The sequence below is a fragment of the Rutidosis leptorrhynchoides genome, chromosome 3, assembly GCF_046630445.1.
Source record: "Rutidosis leptorrhynchoides isolate AG116_Rl617_1_P2 chromosome 3, CSIRO_AGI_Rlap_v1, whole genome shotgun sequence".
Classification (NCBI taxonomy): Eukaryota; Viridiplantae; Streptophyta; class Magnoliopsida; order Asterales; family Asteraceae; genus Rutidosis; species Rutidosis leptorrhynchoides.
The window spans coordinates 450,709,418-450,720,386 of NC_092335.1; the positions used below are offsets into that span (position 1 = coordinate 450,709,418).

General features: G+C 34.1%; 1 protein-coding gene across 1 annotated transcript; it reads left to right on the forward strand.

Moving 5' to 3' along the window:
* The first annotated feature begins 218 nt into the window (after window positions 1-218).
* Window positions 219-3,585, forward strand: LOC139897967 (uncharacterized). Its single transcript, XM_071880683.1, has 4 exons — window positions 219-475; window positions 2,205-2,322; window positions 2,417-2,633; window positions 3,336-3,585. The coding sequence occupies exons 1-4, from the start codon at window positions 324-326 to the stop codon at window positions 3,362-3,364; spliced, it is 516 nt and encodes a 171-aa protein (XP_071736784.1). The 5' UTR covers window positions 219-323; the 3' UTR covers window positions 3,365-3,585.
* Window positions 3,586-10,969: the final 7,384 nt, after the last annotated feature.

A 10,969-nucleotide genomic window follows, 5' to 3' on the forward strand; every position in this document is an offset into this window, starting at 1 on the left:
CAGCGAAGCGTGAGTTTACTTATTTTATCCTAACATATAAAAGCATAAAACAGTCAAATATTTTGTTGCTACGAGTCCATTAACCGAGATACGCATAGCAAGGTTGCTGATAATGGGCCATCGGACCATAAGTCCTCGACCAAATAAAAAAGTAAAATGAGTTTTGCCCCCATTTTAATTAAAACTGTACAAGTTATTAACCACTACGTACAACTTATCACCGGCTGCAAAATAACCTTCAAAATTCACCGGAGAAACAAGGCATCGGTTCATCATCATCATCATCATCATCATCATCGTACGAAAAACTCAGAGATCGAGAAATGGCGCGAGAAGTATCAGAAAGCTGTATGGACAGTTTACTTACAGAAATCGTATCATCATATTGCAATGTTCTCTACGCTTCTAAACCAGAACTTGCTGCTCGAAGAATTGAAGCCATCGGTTATCAAGTCGGTCATCAGCTCTCCGAAAGGTATACGAATCACATCGCATCGCTATAAATATATAAAAATATATTCAATTATATATAAAAAAAACTATCATGTACTGTGTTTATTTTATTGATTCTAGTGTTAGATCGTGTTAGGGCACGGTACCTGTAGAATCGGTATCTGTTCGTCTGGATCTTAACATGTGTTATAGATATTAACTGATTAAATTTAATTCTGAAGCTGTTAGTTTATTTTACAGATCTTGAGATACGTTTCTGTTAATTAATTAATATTTAAATTTAAGAAGGTTAGCTGAATGAAGGTATGTTGTTGGAGTTATATCCAATGGAACTTGTGATTTGATTTATTTTTGTTTATCTTAAATTTAAAATTGAGATATGCCATGATCTAGTATAATTCAGAAAGTGAGTTTCTGATTTTGAAAATATAAATCCCCCGGTGTATGTCATGATCTGGTACATTTCAGGAGTTGATTACGGAGTATTATATTAGACGGATGAAACAACTACACGTTGTAGCTTACTCTATGCGATAACATTTGGAAATGTAAACTAAACGGTGTGTGTATTGCTAGATAGAATGAGTTTGGTGTATAGTTAGTTTGAGCTCTTATCGTCAGGTAGTTAACATGTGTACTGAATGTCATTTGTCTGGCATGGGTATGATGGGCAGCTTATGAACTGCTGCATAAAGTTGGTTCGGAACAGGAAGACACATAACACTCGAATGTAAGGCACTAAGGTGATTGATTATGTTTTAGGAGTTAGGACATTACTCTATTAAATAGTTACTTTAGGAGTTAATTGAAGGGTCAGAATTTGAGAATTGAGATAGTAGATTTTAGACTTTTGAAGTCTTAGCATGAACCTATAAGGCTAGATGGCGTAAGATGTAGACCATGTATATGATATTCTGACTTAATATTACCTGATTGTGTTACAATCTTATAAATTACTGCTTCTATGGACCATGTAAGTTTATAGTTATATAAAATGTTGGATTGCAACAACAAAACGAGATGTTTGTAGTAAATATTGTTAATGTTTTTTCCATATACTATTTGACTATTTCATCACAGAGATTTGTTGACAATGATAATCATGTAGTGTTTTTTCATATACTACTTTCTAAGCTCTCTTTTGTTAACGATTGTGGCTATTCATATCAATCATTTGAGTATATTGAAGCTCTAACAATCTGAGTCCTCCTATACTTGCATCAATCACCTGTTTTTTTTTTTTTTTTTTTTTTTTAAACAAGGGGAAATGATATACAATTAACCATTCATGTATCGATTGTTATAATGAATACACTAACTGGCTAAGGTGATGTTTTTTTAAGATGTTTTTGTCTGAAGATCTGCAGACCATGTCTGTAAAGAAGATGTGGTCTAAAGGTCTGTATGCCGAATACTGAATACTGAAGACTGTTTGTTTTTTTGTCTGCAAAATAACTTAATTTTGTTTGCAACACTTAGAAGCACATTTCTAAGTCTGCGAGTTTGCAGACAGAATAAGACATTATTTTATCTTATGTCTTCAGAAAAACAAACAGTCTGCAGTGAAAACATCTGCGGGCGCGCTGACATAAGACATAATAAGATCTGCAGACTGAAAAACAAACGACACCTAAGTGTTGCTCCCCTTGTTCATAATTGCATATTTAATGTCCAAATCTTGTTTATCTTCTATATGGAATATTTTTAACATCATCAAAATTATAATTTTACCGAGTTTAAAATCTAAATAGATACACAATGGAGAGACCACGCTTTAGTGATCATCTGGAAGCAATCAAGTTCATCTGTAAAGATTTCTGGTCCGAGCTCTTCAAGAAGCAAATAGACAATTTAAAGACTAATCATAGAGTAAGTTCTAACTCCATATCATATATCAATCAATATCAATATCAATTATTATAATATAATAATAATTATATAGTGGTTTCTGATGTTGTTGTAGGGTACATTCGTTTTGCAAGATGATAAGTTCGCATGGCTTTCACGCATGTCGGGGGTCCCGTCCACCGAAACCCAAGGGTCAACTCAAGAGGCAGTAAACAAAGCTGCAGAATTAACCGGCATGCATCTTTACTTCCCATGTGGAATTATAAGGGGAGCTCTTTCAAATTTGGGTATTCCTTGTGCTGTTTCTGCAGATATATCTAACCTTCCCGCTTGTAAGTTTTCACGTGCTTTGACTCGAGATTTTGACCCAACTAATATGAATTTATAAAGGCAAGCGTATCTATATAGTGTGTTGGTTACCAGAAAAAAGAAAATTATCAGCCTTTTCAAGAAAATATAGTACATTATAACAGTTAACCAACTTCAAGAAAATATTGTTAATCAACCGCCTTAGATACATGTTAATCTTAATACGGAAATTATGACCCATTTACCTACATTCAAATGTATCTAAATACACAAAATCTCTTAAATCGCTTACCTCAAAATAAATTGGTTAATCGTTGTTATAACATTTGGGTATATGTACTTCTTTTTGGTCATCTTGCTATAGCAAAATGGCCTTTATGTAATCATTTTTTTTTTTATGTAATTATTTCTTGTTAATGTTGATAATAGAGAACAGGGAAGTTTTTCTATCAGATATACTCTCCATAAAAGCAAAAATAATATAAAAATTTCCTAAAACCCTTGCACAACATGAAAAATTGAATAGTATTTTTGTGGCTAGACAGTTTTGCTATATTCATAGTCACTCATTACTCATACGCATCAGAATATCTTTTTTAAGAGAAAAATATAAGCATAAAATGAACAAGACATTGAAATTTGTCACGCTAATCACTATAATGGCTTTCCTACTGTATGTCCTACTAAACCTAAGGAGCTTGTATTTTGCATTAATTGATGAACAGGTTCATTTGTAATTCGCATAAAGGTGTAGAAAACATCAAGGTTTCTTGGGCTGCAAACCAAGCTCTATGTAGTTTTCGTTTTTCTATAACACGGCAGTGTACGTAACCAACTGTGTAACTTTTGTTTTTGTTTTTTCGTGGCTTTTGATAGCTTAGTTAAAACTTTCTAGAATGTCATAATATATTAATATATTATAGTGTAATATTGTCAAAGTGTTGATGTTTGTGTTTATACCTGCTCTCAACAGAGATCAACTTGCATTGATAAAAAAAGTGAAAAAGTTATACCGATACATATGAAGTCAGCAGGATCGTTGCAGTAATACCTTGTATTTTCAATTGTTTCAAATTGGTTAAATCCATTTATTAATATAGTCAAAACTATTACTCGTACTTGTATCCGATTCTTGAGGTCTTGACCTCCGGTCACCAAGGCGCTTGCGTATGGTTTTAAAATGAAAATATAAAGTGTATGTGATAGCTTTGTAAGAGAAAGGAAATGTTAGAAATAGGGGATTGATCGTGATTGTGACTACAATGATGATACTAGTGACAAATAGATGGTCCATGAGGAGATATAGATATTTGAAGAAGGTGGTTTGCAAAGGCGTCTAAGAGCACGCCCTATGCTTATACTCTATTAATGAGCTTTTTTACAAGTCATTTTCATCACGCTATAGGCACCGATGGGTTATGGCCTCCTCCGTAACTGCCTCTGTTCTCTGCCTTAAATTTATCTTTCCTCCGTTATACGTTGGTATTTGTGGTTTTGTGGGGTTTGCAAGTATTATTTAGTTATGATAGGTAACGTTCATTTATCAGTTAATTATGGGTTAGTGAGGGGATGATACTGACGTGGAAGTTTAGTTATGATAGAGTTATCTACAGTCAGGATAGGATAGTAAGTGGTCAAGTGTGAAACAAAGAGCACTACATAGAAACCGTGGAAATTAATCAAGCAATTGAAAACGTGTTACTTTTAAGTTTCAATGGTTAACAAAACGGTTGTAATGTTTTCTTAAGTACTCTAGTTAAAAAGACACAAATGATAAATTGATAATTCTAATAATAAGTATTACCACCACTTGTGCATTGACTCAGTGCTATCCAGGTTATCCGGGTATTCGGTAGATGTAAAAGGTCAAGAGTTCGATCTTCAAGGGTGTGTCCTCAATATGATTCCCTCCCGACACGTATCATGGATATGATTGGGTGTGTGGGGTTTCCCAATGCGGATCCCAATGCGTGACTCATAACTCGCTATTAATACACACACACACACACATATATATATATATATATATATATATATATATATATATATATATATATATATATATATATATATATACATATATAGGGGCAGGATCAATGAGGAAGTAACCAATCGGGGGGAAGCAAATTTTTTTTTTTTTCGTTCTTTTTTGAAATTTTTTTTTTCCGGCATCAAGATCACACGAAAATATGAACATTTAGAAGAGACACTTCGTGATGAATGTTATTATTTAGGCGGGAAAACGATCGACAAAAATAACATTCAAGATAATATTGTTCGTGAAGAATATGAACGTTTTTTTTCTTCATGTTTTGTGAAGTAAAATTTAGCCCGATTTAGAGTTTAGGGTTTAGGGTTTAGTGTTTTGGGTTTGTTCCATAAACCCAAAACACCAAACCCTAAACCCTAAACCCTAAACCCTAAACCCTAAACCCTAAACTCTAAACCGTTCGTGTTAAAAACTCAATCTAAATCCTAAATCTAAACCCTAAATCTAAACCCTAAACCCTAAATTTCTAAACCCTAATATCTAAACCCTATAAACCCTAATATCTAAACCCTAATATCTAAACCCCAATAGCTAAAACCTCAAAATACGCTCGAAAAACACGATAATTGTTATATATTACTTCTTCGAGCGTTTTCCCGCCAAAATAAAAACATTTATCACAAAGTTTCTCTACTAAATGTTCATATTTTCATCTCATCTATAATGTTCGTGAACAAAGTTTTTTCAAAAAACGAAAAGAAAAAAAAAAGTTTTTGCTTCCCCCCACCACTTCCCCCCGAATGGTTACTTCCCTCATGATTCTACCACTATATATATATATATATATATATATATATATATATATATATATATATATATATATATTACCAAAAGAAGGTCGTGAATTAGTTTAAGTGTGTAAATGAGTTGATGCTTGCTGGTTTGCAAACTTATTAGGGTGGTGCGTATTGTGATAATCAACCTGAGCGTCTCTAAGACAATGCAATAGGCATCGTCTATTCTTATCAGTTATGATAGTCACAGGGGCGATCGGTTTGTACAAGGCGGTGCATTTATGTATGTTTATGTGTATTTTTGAGTGGTCGTGTTGTCCAGTATATGTGTTAGTCTTGTTGTCACGGTACGTAGTGTTCAATTCGAGCTAGGCCTCCTATTTTAGGGCTAATATGTTGTTGATGTGATCTTAAAAAAAAATTCAAACTTTAAGTGTCATGATAGTGAATGGTGTTAATAAGACGTAGAATACTTTGTAAGTTTGAATATACTTCTTTGTCTTGGCTTAAAAAAAACTTATTCATTTCAGATAACCTAAATATATATTTTATTATGAGAGTTGTAGTTATTTTATTTTAGTTATTTTATTTTATAATACTTTTTAACGAACGAGTAAAGTGATTGTTATGTCAATTTACCTAACGCACCCACACTAGCGGAAGCGAGGATATAATTGTTTGAGACAAACTTGCGAGAAATAAAAGAAAGCAAAATAAAGTAACTGATAACACGACGATTTAACGTGGTTCGGCAAAACCCTGCCTACGTCCACCCCAAGAGTCCCTTTATTCTTATAATATAAAAGAATCCGATATAAGAAAAAGTACACTATGAGTAAACTCAAACTCAAGCCCCTTAGATTTTAGTATAAAATCTAAGTTTCTCTTACACTCTTCGTTTACACTCCTTACAAGAATAAAACTCTCAACCACACAAAGAAAGGTTCCCGTTGATGTTACTGATCAACTCCCTATCTACTTTGTGATACCCTCACAAATAAACACACTCCGTTGATAAACCCTATCAACTATGTTTTTCTCTCATTTGTGATATCTTGATCCTCTCTCTCTTTTGGATCACTTGATCCCACTCTTGGATGCCCTATATCCTTTCCAAGTTCATCTATTTATAGATGCACATATACATGTGAAAACATTAATGACATGCCGTATTCTTTGACTTGAAACATCGAGAGCCATGTATGCCTTGCAAACTCCAATTTGGCAACTATTGCTAAACACTACATGTATACATTGTATCTTGACTTTTGAGCAATGCAAATCAAACTTTTCTACAATGACTTCACACATGAAGAAGACAATTTCATTTTGATGTCTTCACCATGCAAAAGACAATTTCAATTTGTCTACTAAATGTGAGCCATCATATTGGACAACCGTCCAACAATCTCCACCTTGGTGAACATTCCATCTTCTCCGTTACCAAAAAAACTAACGACTAGTACTTTTACCATTGGCCTCCGTATCACTGATGCACACACCTTAAATCACCTCGGTCCTGAACCTGATTCAAATAAACCGGCCAATAATCATGTGCAGCTGACCCTGTCAACTTACCTAGTTGACACCGAAGAGGAGTCTCGAATCACCTCTTCCACCACAGTAGGATTTTCCTTCTCACCCTCGTCTACCTTGGTCAAACATGTCCCAACATGTTCCCGACATGTTTCCCGCGTGCACGCTTTCAAAACCTTCGAGACACGAGTACATTTTGTACTCGCCACCAGATGATGTAAACCCTCATACTTCTCTCCCTTCATCCGGACCTTTACACCACGTGTGATTTTCATAACTCCACCTACGACCGAATAGGCGTATCCTTGAGAATCCACCTGGCTTAAGGATATTATATTCTTGCACATCTTTGGTGCGTACGCCACACCACCAAGCGTGTAAGCAGCTCCGTGAAACAATTTTGTTTTTACCATGCCAACACCCTCAACATCACATGTCAATCCACCACCTAAAGTCAGCACCCCAGCCTTCTTTAATATTAGCTTATCAGAATAAGCTTTCTTGGAACACACATGCATCGTACAACCCGAATCTAAAATCCATTCATCTTGAGCAGAAGTAGAACTTTTGGAGATTGTGAGAACATCTCCCAAAATAACCGATTCATTAACTGTTATTACAGCTAATGAACCCCCAGATTTATCTTCACCATTCTTCCAGAGTGAACAACCCTTCTTGTAGTGACCCCACTCTTGACATTTGAAGCACTGGAAACCCTTCACGCCTTCTCCAGATCTAGACCTACCGTTATCATTAGATCTCTTCTCGGCAAACCTTCCCCTTCCATGACCAACCATAGCAAACCCATGCTCAAAATGGTCAATGGATCTTTGCCTCTTATCCTGTGATAAGATTAACGGTACTACATCCTCCATCTTTATAGTAGCCTTACCATAAAGAACAATAGTGACCATAATATCATACGAACTGGGAAGAGAGGTAAGAAGAATAAGGGTCTTATCTTCTTCCTCAATATAAACCTCAACTTTTGTAAGTTGATCCACTTGACCATTAAACACGTTCATGTGTTCAATGATATTTCAATCGTCATTCGCCATCTAAAATGGCTCCACCTTAAATTGCATACCGTCGTGTCCCGCCAACTCCAAACAAAAACTATCCGATAAACCTGGATACGCTCTGTGTGATGACCCGTCCAAATCCATTTGGACGAATACATCATTCATTGATTTCATAGTGAGGTTTTGACCTCTATATGATACGTTTTGTAAACATTGCATTCATTTGAAAAGGCACACCATAAATGAATATATAAATTCAAGGTTTTCGACATCTGATAATTTCTACGTATAGACAATCACCGTATATAATAGTTTTTAACAATACATCCGTTGACAATAGAGTCAAATAATATACATGGTGATGATTTTGTGAATGCAAAATTTTCTTGAATAAAGCATGTATGACTCCATGCACATAGCTTGTATAACGTATAAGCAAACAACGGAAGACTTCTAGGAACCTGAGAATAAACATGCTTAAAAGTGTCAACACAAAGGTTGGTGAGTTCATAGTTTTAATGTTGCGCATAATCTGTATATAAAGGTGGATCACAAGATTTCAGTTGTTTCATCCAGAAACGTTTATCAAAATATTCTACGAAATTGAGCACCCTGGTAACTAAACTTTAACGTTATAATAAGTACACCTGTTTTAACATACATGCAACCAACATGTAAAATACACGTAAACCAACGTGTACTAAACTCAAATAGCATACGTCTGTTTTATAGTTCAGGCTAGGGTTTCTATACCTTGAACAGACGGGGATGTCAAGCCCTATGGATCCATATACAACTATTCGCGCCCACCAGTTCTTATAACTGGCAGTTACTAGTTACCAAAGCTAAGGGATTTTAGGTTCAAACTCGGTGTAGAATTTAGTATGTACTTGTATCCTTTGCGTTTAAAATAAAGTGCATGTATTCTCAGCTCAAAAACATAGATTGCAAAAGCAATTAAAAAGGGCGCAAATGAAACTCACCTTAGCAGCACATAAGGTCATTCACCGAAATGTGATCGAAACTCGGAATGCAAAATAACCGTAGATCTCAACGTATCAATATTGTGATTCAATATTACAGGAAAGTACGTAGACGCAACGGAGATGATAAACACTAGGTTTGACTTGCGAACAATACCCACGAACATTACCCATAACCTCCATAGCTATAACCCATATTTTCCTTAGTTCTATCCTGCTTGAAAAGCTTGTTTCGAAATCGTTTGGGCATAACCTCGTCGTAATATTTTATGTATAATAATACTCCTAACTATAAGATTAATAATAATATTAATCTTAATAATAATAATAATAATAATAATAATAATAATAATAATAATAATAATAATAATAATAATAATAATAATAATAATAATAATAATAATATAAATATAATTATAATACAGAGTAAGAATGGATAGATAGATTGAAGAATGAATCGAGAGCAGAAGGCTCGTGCCTTTTATAGGCTTTTTCCGATTTTTACAGCTCCGCGATCGTGGAGTTATTGTGCCTTACAGCTCCGCGATCGCGAAGGTGCGCATTTCCAGCTCACACATTTTTGTTCACTAGCTTGTCGACATAATTTTATATTTATATATAATATATATAATTTATTTTAATTAATTATATATTATATTATATTCTCGTGCATAGTTAACTTGTAACAATAGCTCCGTTGTCTTGTACGTTGATGCCCGGTTTATATCCCGATTCCGGTTTTTCGAACGTCCTTTCGTACGCTTAGAAAACTTGTACTTTATGTTTCGTGACTCGTACTTTTGTCAAAATATATACTTACATTACCAATAACCATATTACCCGAAATGTATCTTGTACGTTCGAGTGTTTTGGTCATTTGCTTCTTTAAATTACCTTCGCGTTATTTATTAAAATACATTTAATAATATATTAAGTCTTTATAACAAATCGTTTTAAATCTAAATTTATATTATATTTTATCACTTTGTAAAATATATATATATATATATATATATATATATATATACATATCTATTTACATATAATTTGTTCGTGAATCTTCGAGCACAGTCAAAGAATAATTGATTACATGAATATAGTTCCAAAACTTTTGAGACTCAACATTACAGACTTTTCTTATCGTGTCGAAATCATTTAAAGATTAAGTTTAAATTTGGTCGGAAATTTCTGGGTCATCACAGTACCTACCCGTTAAAGAAATTTCGTCCCGAAATTTGATTGGGATCGTCATGGCTGACAATAAGTATGTTTTCATGACTCATATGAGTTGAAAATTAGAGTTTTATCATCATTGAGTAATATGAATAAAACAATTCGTTTATGTGAAGAGTACGAGTGAAGCTATCGCAAAAGGTTGAGATAGAGATTTAACTTTTGACGTAGTCACGGTGGATTTCTGGATTTCAAGGAATTTAAAGATAATCCTTGAAATCCATAATAGATTTGATTCTCCGGTAATCAAGAAAATTATGATCCTCTTTGATTAAATGCGGTAATCTGCCTCGATTGTTAGGTCTGATATTTCGCTATAAATTGACCTCTTCCGTTCCATTATTTTCTCCACTTCTATACTTTCTTTCTTAATTCATACTTTAAAGTATTCGTCAATATGCTCCATCCAGTTCTGATTCTTGATATACTCCTAACTTTCATATCTGTCATTCTTCTTTTTCATCTGCCGCTGGAAAAATCTATTTACTTCTACTATACTCTTGGTTTTATAGTGTTTTTAGTTTTCCCGTGTCTTTATATTTCTATATGCATCGATATACACGGTTTGTAATTTCTGAGTTGTTGTTGAGCTTTATATCTTCCCTTATATTTCAATGTCTCTGCTTCTGTCTTTCTATAATCATTGACATCCATAGTTAATGCTCTCTTCTATTTGCTGCAATTTATACTCCCATTTCTATTTCGGAGCTTCATGCTTTTGTTTTCTCTTCGCAAGTAATGATCCATAATTCGTAGGTATGGAGTTTCGAATGAACATGGCTAATGTTCTAAGAGAGAAAT

Coding starts and splice junctions, on each gene's coding strand:
- LOC139897967 (XM_071880683.1), top strand. CDS start 324: ATGGCGCGAGAAGTATCAGAAAGCTGTATGGACAGTTTACTTACAGAA. Junction 2,323..2,416: donor ATTTAAAGACTAATCATAGA/GTAAGTTCTAAC, acceptor ATGTTGTTGTAG/GGTACATTCGTTTTGCAAGA. Junction 2,634..3,335: donor TATATCTAACCTTCCCGCTT/GTAAGTTTTCAC, acceptor ATTGATGAACAG/GTTCATTTGTAATTCGCATA.